At 42.0% G+C, this 23,008-nt stretch overlaps 2 protein-coding genes and 1 pseudogene across 5 annotated transcripts in view; 2 read left to right on the forward strand and 1 right to left on the reverse strand.

The window, feature by feature from the left end:
• Nucleotides 1-202: 202 nt before the first annotated feature.
• fam169b (family with sequence similarity 169 member B) lies at nt 203-7,640 on the reverse strand. Its single transcript, XM_085914010.1, has 7 exons — nt 7,310-7,640; nt 7,009-7,138; nt 6,768-6,870; nt 6,580-6,665; nt 5,733-5,895; nt 5,039-5,221; nt 203-1,688 (listed from the first exon to the last, which is right to left on the reverse strand). The coding sequence occupies exons 2-7, from the start codon at nt 7,132-7,134 to the stop codon at nt 1,543-1,545; spliced, it is 807 nt and encodes a 268-aa protein (XP_085770136.1). The 5' UTR covers nt 7,135-7,138; nt 7,310-7,640; the 3' UTR covers nt 203-1,542.
• The window catches only part of ldhd (lactate dehydrogenase D), a 35,764-nt gene continuing 20,388 nt past the window's right edge, over nt 7,633-23,008 (forward strand). For 2 of the 4 annotated variants that reach the window (XR_015066384.1, XM_085914009.1), the window contains exons 1-9: nt 7,633-7,852; nt 10,649-10,761; nt 12,537-12,678; nt 13,982-14,123; nt 14,647-14,806; nt 14,980-15,179; nt 15,341-15,469; nt 16,711-16,838; nt 21,759-21,849. Coding sequence is in view for 3 of the 4 variants with exons in the window: in XM_085914009.1 (XP_085770135.1) it covers nt 7,748-7,852; nt 10,649-10,761; nt 12,537-12,678; nt 13,982-14,123; nt 14,647-14,806; nt 14,980-15,179; nt 15,341-15,469; nt 16,711-16,838; nt 21,759-21,849 (1,210 nt within the window). In the remaining variant the exon portion in view is untranslated. The other 2 variants (XM_085914006.1, XM_085914007.1) reach the window with 2 other exon arrangements.
• LOC147056128 (5S ribosomal RNA) lies at nt 22,566-22,684 on the forward strand (annotated as a pseudogene).

Consider the following 23,008-nt stretch of genomic DNA (forward strand, 5'->3'; position numbering starts at 1 on the left):
TTAAAACAATGATGAAAAGATAGTGAATAGTATTTCAACAGGATTGATAAACCTCAGGTACTACACAGCTGACTACAGTCTTATGGCATTGAATTGTTCACAACTGGACTGCTGTTTCATCAGTTCATGCATGAATGAAAGCTTCTGGATGAAGTAGAATATCCACGAGCACAATGACCAAAATAAAATGAGTCTCTTAATATTTATTTATGGCTGTGTAATCTTAACATGACAAAAATAAAATGAGTCTCTCAATATTTATTTATGGCTGTGTAACCTTAACATGCAATAAGTGAAATATTTTTCACATTTGTGATCCTTCTGCATGAAACTCAACAAAGTCGCATGGCCGTGTTTTGAGCTACAGCCCAAAAATCACTATGTAAAAATAATAGCTTTTTTGATATGCGATTCAAAACTAACGTGTGCAAAGTGAGAACATCATATCTGATGACAACAGAAAGCTTTGATATCTCTGCAGGTCAGCATTGAATTAAAAATGTGTGAACCAACAAAGTGTGGTGTAAAGAAAACATCCTTGTTGCAAAGCTAATATTGAAAGGCTGCTTCTGATTACTCTAAATTAAACTGTGCATGCCCTGTGTGGAAAAGCAAGCAACACTTACAAACAAAATAGATCTTGAAATAATAATAATAATATACTGCAATATATGTTTACAATATAATAAAACAATGTTTATATGTTACAATACATAATTTCTCAAAATGATTTGAAATAATTAAAAAAAATCCTTTACAAAAACTAGGGAATATAAAGGTTGTGTTAGAGGAAATAAGTGTTGTTAATTCAATTTTTTCTTTGGTAAGCACTAGTATGTAGGACAGTGGTTCTTAACCTTGTTGGAGGTACCGAACCCCACCAGTTTCATATGCGAATTCACTGAACTCCTCTTTAGTGAAAAATCAAATGATTATTTTCAAATTCAAGACATAGATGTTTTTTACTGGTGCACAAAATGAGCCGTGCATGAACATCACTTTGTTCAAAGAACAAAACCAACACAATGCATGAACTCACAAAAAATGGCATACCTGCAAATCAGTGTGACTTCTGCTGTTGCCTTTGCGAGACCAGTTCAGATCTCCGTCATCACGAATTTACACGATAAATCAGGTGTGTTCGGACCTTCACAGTGGAGGCTCTGACAAACCCCTGAGACCGACTTACCGAACCCCTAGGGTTTGATCGAACCCAGGTTAAGAACCACTGATGTAGGAGGAGTACATTTCACCAGCTTTGATAGCAATTTCTTCTCAATTTTTACACCCAACTAATCTGTTTTGTGCTGCGTGTTCTCTGCTCCTCAGCTCGGTGTGACCTGACTCCTGAAGGAAGAACTAACATGGGCTGGCAACCTATCCGGAGAGTGCCCCGCTCAAGCTCATCCGTGTCAGCAAAACGGATAGATGCAAGAAACCGTAAATCGAACAGTTATGATAGCAAAAACAAAGGAACTTCTATCAACTTGTAGAAGATACAAGATCTATGGTCCCAGTCTTGGATCAAATGAGGTTTCCTACTCAGCCAACTTGTTCTCCACTGTGCACATAGCGGGATAGTTGGATGTTGAGCCAGATGTTTCGCCGTTGAGTCCATGCACCCGGAGCCTCGACTTCATACAGACGGTCTCTGTGATCTTCATTCAGCTGCAAAAATTGCCTACACACTTAAAACAGAGGTATTTTGTTATAAAATGCATGAAATTATTGCCTTTTTTCTAAAAAAAAAAAAATACAACACATACTTTTTAATGACTGATGCAATACGTAACAACTTATTACAAAATGCAGCAGTTCAAGAATTTCATGAGAAAATGTGGATTTATTACATCATGGAAGTGAACATATATTACAATACTTTATATATTGTACCATTATTTCATAAAGTTGCGCATGTGACCTATTCATATGCATGAGCCATAATTTGCATTTGTTTATAATCATTTAACTTGCGTGTTTGTATAATAATAGATATTTACTACACATATTTATTTCTAAAATAGTGCCTTGGTTGGAGAGCTACATGTTTTATTCTGGGTGTAGAAATTTAATAGAACATGTACGTATACAAATCACATATTTTTGAAATACATTCTAATGTATCCTTATGTATGTGACTTGCCTAATACTGTCTCAAGATGGATTAGACTGTGGTTGTTGGCAGATACTGGATCTGTTGTTTGTTTAAATCAGAAGAGGATGAAGCCAGACAAGACAATCTTACTGGGTTGAGAAACAATTGAAGGCAGATAGAGCATAGTTATATTAAGTGAAGACAGAGGAGAGTGATTTACACGGGTGTCAAAGAAACGCTCAGAGGAGCATTCTTTGAACATGCAGTGTAAGTTGTTTTTATCGTATGATTGTTGTTCCTCCTTAGAGAAATAGTAAATCATAGATACTGCTTAAGAAATTTGAAATCTAATAAGAATCATGTATAGTTTAGTCCATATCATTTTGTACAATGCCACTGGAAGTTTTTCTTTAAAAGGCCAACTCGATAGGTTGCAGTTTTCGTTGATTATGGCGGCGCCTGAGGTTAACCACATTTCCCATGAGTGCCAGCGCGCACTAAAATCCTGATCTCTCGCTCGTGTGCAATTGGACTGAATTACTTTTCTGTTGTCATGAGTAGCTGTGAGCCGTACCATTGAACTGAATTACTTTTCTGTTGTCATGAGTAGCTGTGAGCCGTACCATTGAACTAGTTGTAAGTCAATGTTTCATCAGAAGAGTTATGAAAACATTTGATGAAAATCCAAATGTTGTCTAGTATAAATGCCAATGAGCTTCTCACTGGAGTTAACCTTCAAAATGAATTACCGTAATTTTTGGACTAAAAGTCACGGTTTTTTTCATAGTTTGGGTGGAGGAGGCGACCTATACTCAAGAGCGACTGATGTGATGTTTTTCAAAATTCAAAAATCCGCGATGGAGTGAAACTGCGATAAACGAACCGCGATGTAGCAAGGGATCACTGTCATTTGAACTGCAAGTGACGTCAGCAGCGCGTCGGTTGTTTACATAAGGACAAAGGATTCGATCACGGGATGACGAAGATGACGAAGAGCCCCACGTTTGAAGGATTTATTGATATGGAGTGACACAAGGTTTGAAAAACTTATTTATGTTATAGTTATTTGATATATTTTATTTCGTGTAGCAACTTGTATATGTTTTTATCGTTACAGTTCAGTAGTTGTTGGCTCGTTGAACTCTTGTTTTGTTAAATAAAGAGCCGTTTACCAAACCCACGTCTTTCCTGGTACTTTGTTAACGCTACAATATAGTTATATACTAGATCTGTGCGGCACGCGTGCGGCGTTGTTGACATAAAGGACGAGGAATTTGATCTATGGATTTAAGGATTAGGAGGGACACAGATGGTTTGACAATATTGTTGTTATATGATAGTTATTTGAAATATACTTTATATATCGTTATATGGGTCTGTGGAATAATTAGAAATGCAACTTACAACGGGTCCGACGTCAGCGGCGCATATGCGGCGCATGCGTGGCATTGTTTAAAGGACGATCAATGGATTTAATGAATTGGAGTGACACAGATGGTTTGATAAACGTGTTATTTATGTACCGTATTTTCCGGACCAAAAGGTGCACCAGATTATAAGGCGCACCTTCAACGAACGGCCCATTTTAAAACTTTGTCCATATATAAGGCGCACCGGATTATAAGGCGCATAAAATAGAAGCTATACTGCAACAAACTGCGGTTGACAAGGGTTGCGATATGCATCCACGAGCCAATAACCAATGGGCCCTCTGTAAACAATTGCGTTTCTCAAACTATCCTATGAAATGAGAGACATTACCAGAGCAGCCTATTTTGACATGAAATAGCCTCGTGCGTATAGCAGCTATCACCATAGCATTAGCCATCCGCAAACTCCCATGAGCCTCAGCAAAGTGTAAACAATCGCGTTTCTCAAACGAGGGCTTAAAAAAATGATCCGAACTAACTAAAGTTCGATCTAACACCTTGGTACTGCTTACCTATGTTACCCTTCCGTATCGATCCGTAAATGTACTCGAAACATTAACAGAGCAGCCTATTTTGACATGAAATAGCATCGTGCGTATAGCAGCTATCACAATAGCATTAGCCACTGGCAAACTCCCATGACCCTCAGCTCGCAGACTCCCATGAGCCTCAGCAAAGTGTAAACAATCGCATTTCTCAAATGAGGGCTTAAAAAATGATCGGAACTGACTAAAGTTCGATCTAACACCTTGGTACTGCTTACCTATGTTTCCCTTCCATATCGATCCGTAAATTTACTCGAAACATTACCAGAGCAGCCTATTTTGACATAAAATAGCTTCACGGGTACAACAGCTATTCAGTGACGCCCCCTGACCACGGTTGCCGCAATGCTGGTAAGCGATGCGACCTTGTAATTTACTAGTTGTACTAAAACGTACTGAAGATTTTAGCAGAGCACTGTGTACAACCAGTATGATCAACAAATTCATAAATTGATGCACATATAAGGTGCACCGGACTATAAGGCGCACTGTCGGCTTTTGAGAAAATTTTAGGTTTTTAGGTGCGCCTTATAGTCCGGGAAATACGGTAATACTTGTTTGAATAACTCTGAATAATACGTCAGGCCCGTTCTCAGCTCCTCGTTTGTCTATATGTCACGTTAGCATACCGTATCGTTTAGCCTGTTTTTGCTGTTTCATGTCTGTTCTTGGTGTTGGATTTTGACAAATAAATTTGCCCCAAAAGTGCGACTTATACTCCGGTGCGACTTGTAAATGTTTTTTTTCACTTTATTGTGCATTTTATGGCTGGTGCGATTTATACTCCGGAGCGATTTATAGTCCGAAAATTACGGTAGTTAAAAGAACTATCCTTAATCTTTTTCGGCTTATATGCAACCCCCGTGGGGATAAAGCTGTTCAGAGAATGGATGCATGGATGCTGCTGCCCTTAAATGGGAAGTTTTAAATTGTGTTATTCTGGGGGTTACACTAGAAAATGCTCTAACCTGCAACCATGCTGGCTGAAAGTGGCACACTGATTCCCAGCACCTCCTCGCTGGGGAACGAGGAGCAGAAGTCACTCAGCATCTTAAGGCCCAGTCCTCTCCTCCGCCAGCTCGTTCTCACCAGTATAGTGTCTAGAACAGGCAGCAGGTAGCAGCGACTACTCCAGCTGTCGCAGAGACTGCCTGAAAAACCACACAGATTGGAATTACTCAGGTGTGTACAGCATTAAGGCTATGTTCAGACTGCAGGAAAATGTGAAACAAGTCAAAATATTTTTTGCCTATATGTAGTCTGAAAGACTCAATCCTAATTTTTTTTTCAAATCCAACCTGGGTCACTTACATATGTGGTCCTATATCGGACACTGTTTATTCCGATATGCAAGCTCAATCTGAACAGACAGTTCGCATGTAGTGTATGTCTAAAATACGGAAATACGTCAGCAAAGACGTGCAGGCGGGTGAGATAGACTGCTTAAGAAGGAGACTGACAACTAATGTGAATCTGCAAGGTTGTTATGAGGAGCAGTATTGACTTTAGTTTTTCGCCAGTACCGATGTTTGTGCATAATTTGGTTCATATTTAGTTCCTCAAAAATGCAAGAGAAATATAATTAGTAAAGTCCACCCATGCGCTCAGCATAAAAATAGTGCCCACATGCAGGAACTCATATGCAACGTTTTAGTATGATACCCTTGTGTTTGACAGTGTAGAAGCCGACTGCTTGGCCATCTCTCCACAGCAATTTGGCGCTCTCCGTGCGGGGGTGCAGGGAGAAGAGTGCTTCTTTCTGTGACGGCCTCTCCACGACCTGACTCAGCAGGAATATAATGAGCCTCTCCATAAGTGATTGCACCTAAAGAAAACAGGTCACCCAATGGTAAAACACTACTTTGTGGTTCTTTGTTGGTCTGAAAGCATTTTTGACTTTTGAAGATCTTTTGAAGATCTTGAAAACTACTGTGCTGTCACCGTTACCTGATTCAACAAGATTGGTGGTGGACCACCTTTTGAGACATGAATATTTTCTATGGTGGATGTACTGTGGCAGCTGCTTTGATACAAATTCAAACATAATTACTGCAACTCTCTAACTTTAAAATTAAGCCTATTCAAAATGAATTGTGTCACGTTGCAGAAAGTTTCTTGAGAAACATGAACCAAAATCACCACATTATTCTTTCTAGCAAAGCTCCAATTGGAAAAATTTGAATCCTCAAATTCTAAAACAGTGATTTTTTTTTCATGTTCAAGTCATTCCTTTTGAGATTTAGAAATTCAGTGTATCATCTGTATGTAAAATATATAAATATGTTTGGGGGACTTTATGCAATTCCTCACTCTTAGGTTTTTCTCTTTCCAACAATTGAATAAAAATTACAACATAAATAAATGTGTCTAGGTTTTCCAGACTGTTCATGACCAGGATCAAGGTTTAAGTTTCAGTTTCCACACAATGGGTCCCTCAATATAAGCATATGCATTCAATACTGTGGTAGAGGCACAGATATAAATGTATCAAATATGAAAGTGGGATTACTGGCAGCAAATCAGTTCTTGTTTTGCAGGATGTCCGTAAAACATCATTCACACGCCACCAACTTCCATGCAAGTATAAGGCCACCACTAGAAGGCAAATGGAAAGCAGGGAGCGTCAAAGAGTGTGTGTATGCATGTTCTTTTTTTTGCATGTTTGTAAAATGTCTGTGTGAGAATGTGTGATCACACCTTGAGCTAGATCATCGGGTGGATGAAGTGCCAATAATGAACATCTAGCTTGGTCATCTTCAAACAGCAGCAACCATTTTATGTTATTTGCTGTTATTTGCAACTATTTGGAAAGACAAAGTATAGGTCCCTTGAAAACATTGAAACAACACAGCCATTCTAATATAAAAACAACATAATTTTGCTTGAGGTAAAATGCCTATCATACAATACAAGACAATATGTGGGGTTTCAAATAGACCTTAAATGTGCTGGATGACTGAAACCATTCATGACCTTCAGGTCTGGATTCAAGCGACAAAAGATATTGTTCAGATGCTGACGTCAGGTCAGTTTCATCCACAGGTGGAATGTCTACAGGGAACATCTTCCTGCACAGAACATTAACGTTGACGTGGAGTCCACATTGTGGACAATAAAAATAACAAGCATTCAATTAATACAACAAACGAACCTCAAACCCACCTCCCTTCAATGATCATTTGAGCCACCATAATAATTAATATAAACCACACAGATACCATTTTTAAATTCATAATTACCTCTTCAGTCAAATGAGCGCTTAAAGTGATACATTCATACGTCAGTCAGTGAACTTTGTTTTGGTAACGTAAAACAGAAAGCAGATTTCATGCGAAACCAATTCTTTGAAACAATCACTCAGCCGAGGCAAGCTAACCCACTTTACGACAGACTTAGCTGTGACAAAAAACGAAGGACCGTCATGGTATTTTTAACAAAGACCTTGCAACCAAGTATCTACTATACTGTACTACTTCCTTGACACCGGCACTACCGTCAAGCGGGGAAATTATCTTGAGAAAAAGCTAAAAAGTCCAGACTTGAACAGGAAAAACCCGGAAATGAAATGTTTTCAAAGTAAAAGAGCTAAAGCCACTGAAGAAGGGAAGTGTTTTAATTGCCACTTATTCAGAATCTTTAGACGGAAAAGCTTAGCGCATTGATAAGAATGGACTAAAATGGTGGTATGGTACAGTAAAGGTAAAACAATGTTGCTTGTGCTGGCAGCAAGTCAGCGACTTCTTTGTCAGCGTCGCAGCTTTGCTACGATCAACATCGCCAGGGTAAGTTAGTATTCATATAAGTATACGCTAGTTTTTTGTTGTTGTTTAAATAGGTCGAGGTCACGTGGGCTATGTAAAATGTCAATGTACTGTGGGTAATATAATTCCAGTATAACACATTTATTGCACAAAGTAGGTCCGTTTATGTTATTGTGCAAAAAATGCATTTTTATATAACGAATGATACTTATTTGGTGCCATATATCTATTTCATTATACTGAATAGCAATAATATTTGACTGATTGATTGTATGTGTTGCCAATGGACTAGTTGGAGTGCAAGGGTAAAGGTCCAGATGAATTTGATAATGCATCAAAGACGGCTAGTTATGTTTTACCCGTCGTTCAGTCAGTCACAGATTGTGCAAGTTTTCCCAACTAAAATTAGAGTAATTTTCATCATAGACACATCAACTGTGAGACGCAAAATACGAAGAAAAATGATGAAAAATCATATTTTTGATTTTTTTTTGAAGATTTGTAAATTATAATGGAAAACAAGTATTTGGTCAATAACATACATTCATGATTTTCTCCTAATCCTCTTCTGAATTATCCATACACTCTGACAAACTTCAGATGGGCCTGGACATGAAATTGCTTCAGTGGGGAGACACGTCTGGCTGGCACTGTAGTAATTACGTGTTGGCATAGTGTGTTAATGATGGGAATCTTTGTTACTTTCCTCCCAGCAGGTCATTCACCAGTTCTGGGATTTTCGTTCACCGTTCCCATGATCATTTTGATCCCACTGTCACATAAGCATGTGATTGAGGGTTAAGGTCAGATAAAAAATAATTAATTTAAATGAAACAAAAAGGCACTAATAGACAGGGGAAACAAGTTCAACATAAAGTGCTGTAAAGGTGAGAATTCTTGATATAAACAAAAGATGACTGTGAAAAGAAGTAACAACAAAAGGCATTCTAACTGTGAGCTCTGGTAACAAGGCAAGGCAGGGAAAGGAAAGGCAGGGCAAGGGTTCAAGGACTATGGACACTTTGGTGATCACAAGCAAAAATTAAAGAAACAGGAAGTCAAAACTACAGGCAACAAAGTATCAAAATAACTAGCAAAACAAATATAGACCTGTCTTGGACCGGGCAGCATAAAGCACAGCATAACACACAACACGTAGGACAGATAACAATGACCCAAGAAACACTGAACAGAAAAGAGGCAAATAAATACTGACAAATTGACGGGATAACAAAAAACACATGGACAAGACACAAGTAGCTGAGGGGAGGGTTCACTAAAACAAGCGGAAACAATAAATTGAAGAGACATAGAATTAGATGAACACAAGTAAAACGTGACAATGAACAAAAAAAAAACACAAACTAAAGTCTAAATGAAAACCAACCAAATAAAGAACATGAAACCCACAGGGGATGTTTTCTTGCATGGAGCCGCAAACCAGCCCTTGTGTGTCTGTGGATGACCAAATAATAATATTCCACCATCATAAATGTTAGAGATGTTCCCACTCTTGCTTATTTTGCAAGAACCAAACGGTAGACAGTATGCCCTTTAAACACTTGCAAGTGGAGAGCCTGTTTGTTACTGTAGGTACAGCAATGTTCGAACAAACTCTGACTTTCGATCCATGCAAGAGAGTATTTATTGAGAGAAATGGGTGGGGGTGAGAGTGGCCAAGGTGGGGGTGAACCCCTGGCCTCTCAGGGGGTCACAGCAGGGGGTGTTTTACAATGTTGTGTAAACAGAACACCTCTAATTGCTTCCTCTGCAGTTGGTCAATCAGTTCAACGATCTTTGTTCTAGTATTTTGTTAAGACAGGACAAGCTATGTTAATTATTACAGGTTACATTCCCACATAAGCATAGGATCAAACTAATCTATCAACCCTAACAATAGATCAATAATTTCTCTAAAAGTCCTAAAATGTAATTTTCAGGTATTTCACATGTTGATTTTTATCTCTTTTTGTTGAAGTATATCTATGGTTAAAATTACCTCATAGTTTAATTGAATTTTGTAAGAAATTGCACAAATACTTTTTGCCCTACTGTATATAAGGGCCTGGACTCACTTTTATAATCCCCATTTGTCACTCCTGGCAACGTCTGCCTGCAAACAATTTTCGAATGGATTTGTCGGGAAGATACATATTTCCTGGACAATAAATACAAATTGCCCTGGATAGTAATTGCAGTAGATTTATATTGCACTTTAGCTACAGCATACGTTGCTATGCTTGTTGCTGAGACTATAGTTATACAACAGCTTGACTTTATATTCTACTCCGTTCACTTACATCACAGTATTTATAAACAATAACCATCCTTTTTTTCACATTGATTCGATTTTGGGATATTATTTCTTCTACCACGGGTAAGTACTTTTTGTGTTTAAATGGTGGTATTTTGTCATGTTTAATGTAATTCTAGCTCAAGTGCCGCAAATGGACTGTGTTAGCCAAGCTTTTGCAGTACTGTATTTTCGTTGTTTTTTGTGGTTTTAAGTATTTTTGCTTCAGAACTCGACGGCTTCGCTTCTCAGCGCCCTTCGCTTCTCGGCGCCATGTCAGGAGCGAGTCAGCACTTTTCTTTCTTTCTTTCTTTCTTTCTTTCTTTCTTTCTTTCTTTCTTTCTTTCTTTCTTTCTTTCTTTCTTTCTTTCTTTCTTTCTTTCTGTCTGTCTGTCTGTCTGTCTGTCTGTCTGTCTGTCTGTCTGTATTTATTTATTTATTTATTTATTTATTTATTATACTAATATAATGAATTTAATATATATTTTATTTATCTAATATATGCCTGTTGTGTGTCTGCACAGAGTGCTGCTTTGGACAGTACACTTTCTACATTCAGGTCAATATGTGGCGAGGATGGGGTGTCGCTGGGAACTACTGTCAGAGAGCAACATGGCAAAGATGAATCTGTACACAGGTCAAAGCTATACTAATGTATTTGGAATTTTTGTTGAGAAATGTAAGCATGCCAACATTAACAACATCTATAGACAGTCAGTTCAGCAAATAATCATGATTGTATTGCTGATATTAACTTGACTGGTCCCTGGACAAATTACCGTAATTTTTGGACTATAAGTCGCGTTTTTTGTCATAGTTGGGTGGGGGTGCAACTTATACTCAGGAGTGACTTATATGTGATTTCAAAATTCAAAAATCCGCGCTGTAGTGAAACCGCGATAAACGAACCGCGATGTAGCAAGGGATTACTGTCAATTGAACTGCAAGTGACGTCACCCGTGCCGCGCGGCGGTTGTTTACATAAAGGGCAAAGGATTCGATCACGGGATGACGAAGATGACGAAGGGCCCCACGTACTACCGGCATCGTTAGCGGCTTTGTTTGTAAGTGACACGGAGGACGAAGAGTTTGAAGGATTTAATTATTGGGAGTGACACAGAAAGTTTGAAAAACTATTATGGCTTTTACGCACGCCCGATCCTTCTCGACGGGAGCTCTCTTCCACTTCCGTGGATGGAAGTCGGGGGCCGGCGCTCGGCCGAGTGGCTGTCCGGGGACGGTGGATGGGGCTCGGACATGGCTTTTACGCACGCACGCTCCTATTCAATGGAGCTCTCTTCCACCTCTGTGGATGGAAGTCGGGGGCCGGCGCTCGGCCGGATGACTGTCCGGGGACGGTGGATGTGGCTCGGACATGGCTTTTACGCACGCCTGCTCCTATTCTATGGAGCTCTCTTCCACCTCCGTGGCTCGAAGTTCAGTAGCTGTTGGCTCGTTGAACTTTTGTTTTGTTAAATAAAGAGCCGTTTACCAGACCCATCTCTTTCCTGGTACTTTGTTAACGTTACAATGTAGTTATATACTAGATCTCTGCAGCGCACACGCGGCGTTGTTGACATAAAGAACGAAGAATTTGATCAATGGATTTCATGATTTGGAGCAACACAGATGGTTTAATAATATTGTTGTAATATGATAGTCATTTGAAATATACTTTATATATTGTTATATGGGTCTATGGAATAATTAGAAATGCAACTTACAACGGGTCCGACGTCAGCATATGCGGCGCATACGCGGCATTGTTTACATAAAGCAAGATCGATGGATTTAATGAATTGGAGTGACACAGATGGTTTTATAAACGTGTTATTTATGTAATACTTACTTGAATAACTCTGAATGTTACGTCAGGCCCGTTCTCAGCTCCTCGTTTGTGTATCTGTCACGTTAGCATACCGTATCGTTTAGCCTGTTGTTGCTGGTTCATGTCTGTTTTTAGTGTTGGATTTTGACAAATACATTTGCCCCAAAAGTGCGACTTATACTCCGGTGTGACTTATAAATGTTTTTTTTCACTTTATTGTGCATTTTATGGTTGGTGCGACTTATACTCCGGAGCGACTTGCAGTCCGAAAATTACGGTAGTTTCTTATGTGCCATTCCTTCACCTTGCAATGCCATTTCCTGACTGTTGTAAAGCGATACACTATTTTGTAGCTTCAAATTCAGATCCAGAAAGGTGCTACAACAAAGCCACAAGGTAAATGAGCTCCTAGGAGCTAGCTTATTTACCAGTCTGTTAATTAGGATGATTTGGCTAAAGCCCGTGGCAGGGTTTCTATTTTCTGGACCTTGGTTTGAAACCTAGGCTTTTGACATGGGCTAAACTGCAGTTTCATACAATAACTTCCTTCAGTCTAGGAATGTCCTATGTTAATGTCTGTCTAGATGTCGTCCACCAGATGTGGTGGTTTTTCCACATTGTGTGGAGGAGGTCAGTGCTCTGGTGAAAGTCTGCCATGAAAAGCGCCTGCCCATGATCCCGTTTGGTACTGGAACTGGCCTGGAAGGAGGGGTTGGAGCAGTCAAGGTGGGGGAGAATACAGTCTCATTATCAATAATATCAATAATAACACTTTTGTGTAGTTGCTATCACCACCACGGGAGATGATCTGCACTGTAAAAACACAAATTGTCATCGAAGGAATGGGGCTGGGCGACCAAATGCAGCTTGGACCAGGGTTTATTGGAGAACTCAAAAGACAGACTATAGAAGCTCGACTAGGGACGAGAATAACTGAACAGAAAGACAAGACAATAACAGACGAGACTACAGACAAGAGGTGAGAACAATCCAACGGGGAGTGACACGCAGACAGGACTTAAATACAAGACAGGTAACGAGAAGAACAGAAGAAAAGGGGCGACGCGAACAGAAACCATGGCAACATTAAAACAAGGAAACGAACGGAGACGGCTCGTGACACAAATAGTGTCTTTAATTCAAATGCTTCCATACAATTAAGCATTTTCTGAAAGGCCACACTTATGTGAAGTTCTTTGAAAAGGCCAAATAATAGCTTAAGTAAAGGCATGTTGATGCTGGAAAAATCATACAAAGAAAAACAGGGTTATAAATAACGTTTTAACTTAAATACGAAAAATAAACAAATATATTTGACCTTATCTGGAAAAAAATAGTACAAACCTTACAAATTATACACAGAAAACAACCAAAACTTGTTTTAAATAATACACTAAATGAACCAAGTAATCAGAGATAGCAAACCTAAGTGCAGATGAACAAACATTCAAGTAACTACAGTATCAACGTGTGCCTTAGGAGTGCACTAGTATCTGCAACTCTGCTGCTGCTCAGATACTACAAAAAGCATGTAATTAATGAGTTAGTAGGTTGGCAACTTTAGTTTCTAAAATCATTAGTTCATTGTTAATTTAGGGGGAGTGGGTGGAGGGGTTGAACATGTAATGCTATCTCCCAACTTTAGACACGGGAAAGAGAACTGCGATGCAAAAGGGGTGTTCTAAGACATAATATGGTTGATTTCCTTGAATTAAAAACATTTATACAACTTAATTAAGTTGTAGACTATAAGTTCAGTTCAGCTGCCCCAAGAGTAGAACACGAAGTGAAGCTATAAAAATTGTATTCTTTATGTACTTGCCAAAATAAACAAATCAAAAAAAATATATACATATGGCCCGTCCCTCACTGGCGTGGCCCTCCGGGAAAATTCCCAGCTCTCCGGATTATCCAGCACACCATTGACCTCTGCTGCCTCAGAACTGGTTGCAATCAACATCCCCTCAGAACCACCACAAGGGAACGCACTTGTAGTACAATACTGAATGTATCATCCCTTTTACTTTAGGGCGGTGTGTGCTTCAGCCTCAGGAATATGGACCACATTTTGGATTTCCACCAGGAAGATTTTGATGTGACCGTAGAGCCTGGTGTGACTCGAAAAGCCCTCAATGCCTATCTGCGAGACACTGGACTGTGGTTCCCTGTTGGTCAGTCAAATACAAACCCAATGTTAACATATGTCTCTCTTTAGTCCAGAATCTCAAATGATACAGTGACAAAAATGTGCAATAAATGACCCTGATATATATCTCACTGGACAGTTTTTGTCGGGCATTCCAATCCACCATTGTATGAAAGCTCATTTCAGCCTTCTAAGCCATGCATGCTAGTCAACATCCCAACAGAACCTGAGTGCATTATTTATACATATCTTTGGAATGCTGCATGAATCGTAGGTTAACAAACTGCATCACTTATTAGCCGTTATGGAAATCTGCATATTTGGATTTAAAAAAGGGCCCTCTGATTTTAGGTTAGCATTCTTTGTATTGTTAATAAAAACATCATCCACATGAAAACACATTTGTTGGCTCTCATTTTGGCCATCAAGCGGCTCGCTCTTACCCTCCCTGTCTCTCTCTGTCTCTCTGTCTCTCGCTCTCTGTCTCTCTGCAGATGATTTTGCTACAATAATTTGAAAAAATGATACTGACATCCATTTCCTCTTAGATCCTGGAGCTGATGCTTCACTTTGTGGGATGGCAGCTTGTAGTGCATCTGGTACCAATGCAGTGCGATATGGAACCATGAGAGAAAATGTTATCAACCTGGAAGTGGTACTTGCCAATGGTACTATTATTCACACTGCTGGAGAGGGCCGACGTCCCAGGTAGGACAAAAGACAGAGTTCATATTCAATCATCTTTTCAGGTGCTGTGAGGGTAAACAGTTCAAATAATGGATGGATGCCCAAGCGAACATTTGCTCTTCGGAGCAACAGTAATGATACATTTCTGTGCTTATGTAAGTTTCTATCCGCCCTTTTTTATCAATAAATTATAGGAAGACTTCAGCTGGGTACAACTTGACAAACCTTTTTGTTGGATCAGAGGGCACTCTGGGAATTATCACTAAGGCAACTCTACGCCTCTATGGTATTCCAGAAGCCATGGTTTCAGCAGTCTGCTCATTTCCCTCAGTACAGGCTGCTGTGGATAGCACTGTGCAGATTCTACAAGCTGGGGTAGCCATCGCTCGCATTGGTGAGCACAGGTTGCATGCGCTAATAGCACTCAACACCACAAACGTTAGTCTTGCCAGTAAGACTGCCTGAAAAATACTCCCCTCTTACACAAGATCATTTCGGATCATGAATCGCATGTTGTAAATGCTAAGAACATTTTTGTTTATTTTTGTGTTAAAGAATTTCTAGATGATGTGATGATCAATGCATGCAACAAGTTCAGCTCTTTGTCGTATCCCGTTTCTCCAACCCTATTCCTGGAGTTCCATGGTTCTGAACAGAGCCTTGCAGAACAAGTCAACACAACTGGTGAGTTGTCAAATAATAGTCAATATATTTAGCGATCAACTTTAGTTTAAGGAAACTTATGTTAGCTCTAGAATAGTAATGCGGTATAATGTATGATTCTACCACGAACACTCTGCCTCTTGCCTATATGACCACAGATTCAATTAGCTGGATTCAAATTGTGCTGTAGTTGTGAAATGCACGTAATGCAGGTATTTTGAACTTGCTATTTAAGAATAACTACCAAGCATTCTTCATAATGCACCCAATTCACAAGTAGAAGACAAAATACAGGTTAAAGTACATGATTATTATATATATGTTCTGGATTGGGCAAACAGGTCCTAGGTGAAAAACAGGACAGAAAAGGTGTCAATAGAATTGCACCGCCTGAGCAAGGTTGGAGGGTGTTGGAGTAGGTTTAGTGGGCGGCTGCAAAGCTTGCACCGCCGGAGCAATGTTGGAGGGAGGCCACTAGACTTGCACCACCTGAGGTAGACCAGAGTTGGCCACAGGTATTGTGCCACCTGAAGAAGGTTGGAGGCCATTCGCAAGACTTGTACCACAGGAGCAGGTTCAGAGGTGTCGCAAGTCTGGGGAAGGTTGAAGGGCCGCTGCAAGGGTTTCGATGTCAGAGAAAAATTGGAGGGCAGCCGCGGGACATGCACTGCCAGAGAAAAGTCGGTGCTTGGCTGCTGTAGTTACCAAGACACTGGAACAGGAGCATAGCGTGACCGAGGAGCCAGAACGGGGCCTTGACTCAGCCTGCCGCCCTTGATGTTGGGGAACACAAGACATGTGAGATATGGAGTGTGCAGGAACTAGGGACAGTGAAGGATGGAGAAGAATGGAGGGGTTATAGGGTAGAATTCGGGGTGGTGGTGGCTCCTTCCGACTTTTCCCCTAAGTGGTCGGTGGATGATAAAAAACAATGTGACAAAAATTGACAAGGGCTTGAATAAACACTGGGGAAGGGACTGGGAAATGGATCAAAGCTACTTCATAACAACTGATACATCAAAAACGATGAGTCAATGACCGCTCACAACAGTTCTCTTCAAACTAAGAGTGTAATGCTGGCCATAGCGTGACCCGTGAAACGGTAATAATTCTCTTCAGTTTAATATATGGTATTCACTCCAATAGAAGACAACAAATTACATACTGTATTTTCAAACTGTATGGGATTGTGTTATGTCTGCACAATTATGTAACTTTTGCTTAAAAAAAAATCATGCTTGGTCTTTGTCATGTATCCACAGAGGAAATCACACAGACTAATCATGGCTCTGATTTTCAATGGGCAAGAGATGCAGAAACACGAAACCGATTGTGGAAAGCTCGTCATGACGCCTGGTATGCTGCTCAGGCACTAAGACCTGGTTGCAAGGTAAGACATTTTAGCTCTGTGCTGCTTTGTGGAATGAAGATGTTAAGTGCAAATTCTACAACAGAACAGAACTGAAAAGAATATCGCACCCTATTTGTTTGGTTGACTACCATATTGTTGCAAGCAGCAAGTTCTGTAAGCAGCAGTATGCATTCAATCAAGAACATAGCTGTACATGAAAATACAGAGGTTTTATTAAGCAGCCACATAAAAATCAAAAGACCAACAACCTTCAGTATGTCTTTCTAATAGCCAACTCCCGGTGCAACATATAGAAACAAAGAATACTTATAACGAAAACAAGATAAACAAACCTTTTTTATGTGAATTCTTCCTACACGATGACAATAAAAATTTGCTGATTTGTTCTGGAAAGGTTGAAAAAAAAAGCTGTTTTGTAACAGGGAAAAAGTGTTTTGTCTTTCATCCTTTACATTTTTTAATACAAATTCTTGCCCACCAATCTTTTTGGTGCCGCGTTGTAATTTGTCTAAATAATAAAACGAAATAATCGCTTATCCTCATGAGGGTCGCGGGCGTGCTGGAGCCTATCCCAGGAGTCTTTGGGGGGAAAGGTGGGGTACACCCTGAACCTGTCACTAGCCAATTGCAGGGCACATATACCGTAATTTTCGGACTATAAATCGCGTTTTTTTTCTTAGTTTGGGGGTGGGGCGACTTATACTGAGGAGCGACTTATATGGGAATTTGTTTCACAAATTTTCAAAATTCGAAAAAAAAAAGGGAACCTGCGATAAACAAACCGCGATGTAGCAAGGAATTGCTGTAATTTGAATTTCAAGTGACGTCAGTGGCGAGGCAGTTGTTTACATAAAGGACAAAGATTTTTTGTTTGTGTCTATGCACCGAACGGCAGCTCAGAGTACCCACCATTCTTAGAGTCCCTGGAGGAAGTGCTGGAGAGCGCTCCTTCTGGGGACTCCATCGTTCTACTGGGTGACTTCAATGCTCACGTGGGCAATGACAGTGAGACCTGGAAGGGCGTGATTGGGAGGAACGCCCCCCCCCCCCCCCCATCTGAACCCGAGCGGTGTTCTATTATTGGACTTCTGTGCTCGACACGGATTTTCTATAATGAACACCATGTTCAAGCATAAGGGTGTCCATGTGTGCACTTGGCACCAGGACACCCTAGGCCGCAGTTCGTTGATCGACCTTTTAGTCGTGTCATCGGATTTGCGGCTGCATGTTTTGGACACTCGGGTAAAGAGAGGACCGGAGCTGTCAACTGATCACCACCTGGTGGTGGGTTGGCTCCGATGGTGGGGGAAGATGCCGGTCCGACCTGGCAGACCCAAACGCTCTGTGAGGGTCTGCTGGGAACGTCTGGCAGAATCCCCTGTCAGGAAGAGCTACAACTCCCACCTCCGGCAGAGCTTTTCCCACGTCCCGGGGGAGGCGGGGGACATTGAGTCCGAGTGGACCTTGTTCCGCGCCTCTATTGTTGAGGCAGCCGACCGGAGCTGTGGCCGTAAGGTTGTTGGTGCCTGTCGTGGCGGCAATCCCCGAACCCGCTGGTGGACACCGGCGGTAAGGGATGCCGTCAAGCTGAAGAAGGAGTCCTATAGGGCCTTTTTGGGCTGCGGGACTCCGGAGGCATTTGACAGGTACTGGATGGCCAAGCGGAACGCGGTTTCGGCGGTTGCTGAGGCCAAAACACGGGCGTGGGAGGAGTTTGGCGAGGCCATGGACAATGACTTCCGGACGGCTTCGAGGAAATTCTGGTCCACCATCCGGCGTCTCAGGAGGGGGAAGCAGTGCACGGTCAGCACTGTTTACAATGGAGATGGTGTGCTGCTGACCTCGACTCGGGATGTCGTGAGTCGGTGGGGGGAATACTTCGAAGACCTCCTCAATTCCACCAACACGCCTTCCTTTGTGGAAGCAGGGCCTGAGGACTCTGAGGCGGACTCTCCAATCTCGGAGGTCGAAGTCACTGAGGTAATTAAAAAACTCCTTGGTGGCAAGGCCCCGGGGGTGGATGAGATCCGCCCGGAGTTCTTAAAGGCTCTGGATGTTGTGGGGCTGTCTTGGCTGACACGCCTCTACAGCATTGCGTGGACATCGGGGACGGTGCCTCTGGATTGGCAGACTTTAAGAAGGGGGACCGGAGGGTGTGTTCCAATTACAGGGGAATCACACTCCTCAGCCTCCCTGGTAAGGTCTATTCAGGGGTGCTGGAGAGGAGGATCCGTCGGGAGGTCGAACCTCGGATTCAGGAGGAGCAGTGTGGCTTTCGTCCTGGCCGTGGAACAGTGGACCAGCTCTACACCCTCGGCAGGATCCTCGAGGGTGCATGGGAGTTCGCCCAACCAGTCCACATGTGCTTTGTGGATTTGGAGAAGGCGTTCGACCGTGTCCCTCGGGAGGTTCTCTGGAGGGTGCTTCGGGAGTACGGGGTGCCGAGCCAACTGATAAGGGCGGTTCGGTCCCTGTATCACCGATGCCAGAGTTTGGTCCGCATTTCCGGCAGTAAGTCGGATTCGTTCCCAGTGAGGGTTGGACTCCACCAAGGCTGCCCTTTGTCACCGATTCTGTTCAGAATTTTTATGGACAGAATTTCTAGGCGCAGCCGAGGCGTTGAGGGGGTCCGGTTTGGGGACCTCAGCATCGCGTCACTGCTTTTTGCAGATGACATGGTGCTGTTGGCTTTTTCAGTCCGTGATCTCCAGCTCTCACTGGAGAGGTTCGCAGCCGAGTGTGAAGCGGTCGGGATGAGGGTCAGCACCTCCAAATCCGAGTCCATGGTCCTCGGTCGGAAAAGGGTGGAATGCCCTCTCCGGATCGGGGATGAGATCCTGCCCCAAGTGGAGGAGTTCAAGTATCTTGGGGTCTTGTTCACGAGTGAGGGCAGGATGGAGCGTGAGATCGACAGGCGGATCGGTGCAGCGTCGGCAGTAATGCGGACTCTGTACCGTTCCGTCGTGGTGAAGAGAGAGCTGAGCCAAGTGGCAAAGCTCTCGATTTACCGGTCGATCTACGCTCCTACCCTCACCTATGGTCACGAGCTATGGGTCGTGACCGAAAGAACGAGGTCCAGGATACAAGCGGCTGAAATGAGTTTCCTCCGCAGGATGTCCGGGCTCTCCCTTAGAGATTGGGTGAGAAGCTCGGTCATCCGGAAGAGACTCGGAGTAGAGCCGCTTCTCCTCCACGTTGAGAGGAGCCAGATGAGGTGGCTCGGGCATCTCATCAGGATGCCTCTTGGACGCCTCCCCGGGGAGGTGTTCCGGGCATGTCCCACCGGTAGGAGACTCCGGGGACAACCCAGGACGCGCTGGAGAGACTACGTCTCTTGGCTGGCCTGGGAACGCCTTGGGATCCCCCGGGATGAGCTGAAGGAAGTGGCTGGGGAGAGGGAGGTCTGGGAGTCCCTCCTAAAGCTGCTGCCCCTGCGACCCGACCCCGGATAAGCGGAAGAAGATGATGATGAAGGTGAAGATTTGATCACGGGATGACGAAGATGACGAAGGGCCCCCCGTACTAGCGGCATCATTAGCGACTATGTTTGTAAGTGACACGAAGGACGAAAAGTTTGAAAGATTTAATGATTTGGAGTGACACAGAAAGTTTGAAAAACTATTATGGCTTTTACGCACGCCCGGTCCTTCTCGACGGGAGCTCTCTTTCACCTCCGTGGATGGAAGTCGGGGGCCGGCGCTCGGCCGGGTGGCTGTCCGGGGACGGTGGATGGGGCTCGGACATGGCTTTTACGCACGCCTGGTCATACTCTACGGAGCTTTCTTTCACCTCCGTAGATGGAAGTCGGGGGCCGGCGCTCGGCCGGGTGGCTGTCCGGGGACGGTGGATGGGGCTCGGACATGGCTTTTACGCACGCCCGCTCCTATTTTATGGCCACCTCTGTGGCTGGAAGTTCAGTAGTTGTTGCCTCGTTGAACTCTTGTTTTGTTAAATAAAGAGCCATTTACCAAACCCAAGTCTTTGCTTGTACTGTGTTAACACTACAATATAGTTATATACTAGATCTGTGGAATAACGACGAGGCTGACGTCAGGGTGCACGTGCGAAGTTTGTTGACAAAGGACGAGGAATTTGATCGATGGATTTAATGATTTGGAGTGACACAGATGGTTTGTTAATATTGTTGTAATGTGATAGTTATTTGAAATATACTTTATATATCGTTATATGGGTCTGTGGAATAATTAGAAATGCAAATCACGACGAGTCCGACGACGCGTACGCGGCCTTGTTTAATGAATTGGAGTGACACAGATGGTTTTATAAACGTGTTATTTATGTAATAGTTATTCGAATAACTCTCAATGTTATGTCAGGCCCGTTTGTGTTTATGTCACGTTACCATACCTATCGTTTAGCCTGTTGTTGCTCGTTCGTGTCTGTTCTTGGTGTTGGATTTTGACAAATAAATATGCCCCAAAAGTGCGATTTATACTCCGGAGCGACTTATATATGTTTTTTTTTTCACTTTATTGTGCATTTTATGGCTGGTGCGACTTATACTCCGGAGCAACTTATAGTCCGAAAATTACGGGAAATGAAAATCCATTCACTCTTGCACCGGACAATTTGGAGAGGTTGATTGGCCCTACCATGAATGCTTTTTGGAGTGTGGGAGGAAACGGGAGTCCCCGAAGGAGTCCCGAAGTAAACATGCAAACTTCACACAGGAAGGCCAAAACTGGAATTGAACCCTGCACCTCTAAACTATTAGACGTACTAACCAGTGTTTCACCACGACAGTATAACATAATGAATTTGGCATCCTGTAATTGTGAAAATTTAAAAGACTTTTGTCAACCTAGCATTAAAGCACTGTGGTTTATATCCGGCCCTTTAATACAATTGTTGTTTTCCTACAAAAACCTATTAAATGTGGTCCAAAGTGGTTGACAAATTTCCTGTTTTGTGTTGTAGGCCTATTGTACAGATGTCTGTGTTCCTATTTCCCAACTGCCTCATATCATTGTAGAGACAAAGGCTGACCTGATTCAGAACAAACTTACAGGTGAGCACAGTGCAATTCCGAAGGTTCTTTTCTTCATACCATCACTGCTACACAACATAAAGTTGTTTAAAATAAAACATTACAATAAATTATAACTAGAAAATGCAATTTCTGGAGAAATTGCATGTGAAGGCGAAGAAGCTGAATAAATTCTTGGGGAATGCTGCAGATTGATGTTGGAACGAGTTAAATTACTTGAGAAATGTAGAAATGAGAAGTGAAATTATGGAGAATTTGGTGTGAATTTCAAAATTTAAAATTTGAATTTTTAGTAAGTGGGAAGTTGTGGAACAAGTTGGCAAATGATGAACAGTTGAAAGTTGAAATGGGTTGAAAAACAGAAGTGAGAGCAAATGTTAAATGCCCCATAGAGAATGAATGGGAATTAAAAAAAAAAAAAAAAAAATTGCGGCAACAGAATTTGGAACAAAACCAATATTACAGGTTTAAAAGATTCACTTTGGAATTCTAAAGTTGTAACGGGTTGAATCGGACAAAAATTTTAAAAATTAGATCAAATGTTGAATACACACACATTCCCACCATCACTCACACACGTGGGAATCGAACTCACGGTGACAGCACACAAGACAAGCAAGTGTACCCCTTAACCATCAGCCACTCCCTCAATAACTTTTCATGATCGCCATGTTTCTATGAAACGGCAAAACTCATGGGAAAAAAGTTTCAGGGGCGATTTTATCTATAAAAATTCTGCTCACGGCCATATTACCCTGAGAACGCCAGATTTTGTCTGATCTCTGAAGTTAAGCAGGGTTGAGCCTGGTTAGTACTAGCATGAGAGACTACCTGGGAATACCAGAAGCCGTAAGCTTTTTTTTTTTTTTTTGCACTTTAATAGTTAAAGCACATTTTTACTATACCCATCACGTATGGCATTCGGAAACTGCAAGCCTAGTTTTAACTTCGACATTGAAACTATTACCCGAGTTTGAAAGCTATATTGTGTTGTGTCATCCAATCCATTGTAGTTCCGTCTTTTACCGCGAGAGGGCTGACTACGTACAGTGAATAAAGTGGCTGGCTCCCTGTGAACTCAAAGCGGCAGTCATTATTTGTAAAAGAACCCAACACAACACATTGCACTTCCATGTAGGGTTTTTCCCCTTTTCATGACATTTAGTTTGATACAGCAAAA

This window comes from Syngnathus leptorhynchus, chromosome 6, assembly GCF_054491065.1.
Source record: "Syngnathus leptorhynchus isolate UIUO chromosome 6, UIUO_Slep, whole genome shotgun sequence".
Lineage (NCBI taxonomy): Eukaryota > Metazoa > Chordata > Actinopteri > Syngnathiformes > Syngnathidae > Syngnathus > Syngnathus leptorhynchus.

Excerpts from the sequence above, each read along its gene's own strand:
- fam169b (XM_085914010.1), bottom strand. The coding sequence starts at position 7,134 with ATGTTCCCTGTAGACATTCCACCTGTGGATGAAACTGACCTGACGTCA. Across the intron at positions 6,871-7,008 it reads AGTCATCCAGCACATTTAAG|TTGCAAATAACAGCAAATAA; the intron begins GTCTATTTGAAA and ends CTTTCCAAATAG. Across the intron at positions 5,222-5,732 it reads CTACACTGTCAAACACAAGG|GCAGTCTCTGCGACAGCTGG; the intron begins GTATCATACTAA and ends GTGGTTTTTCAG.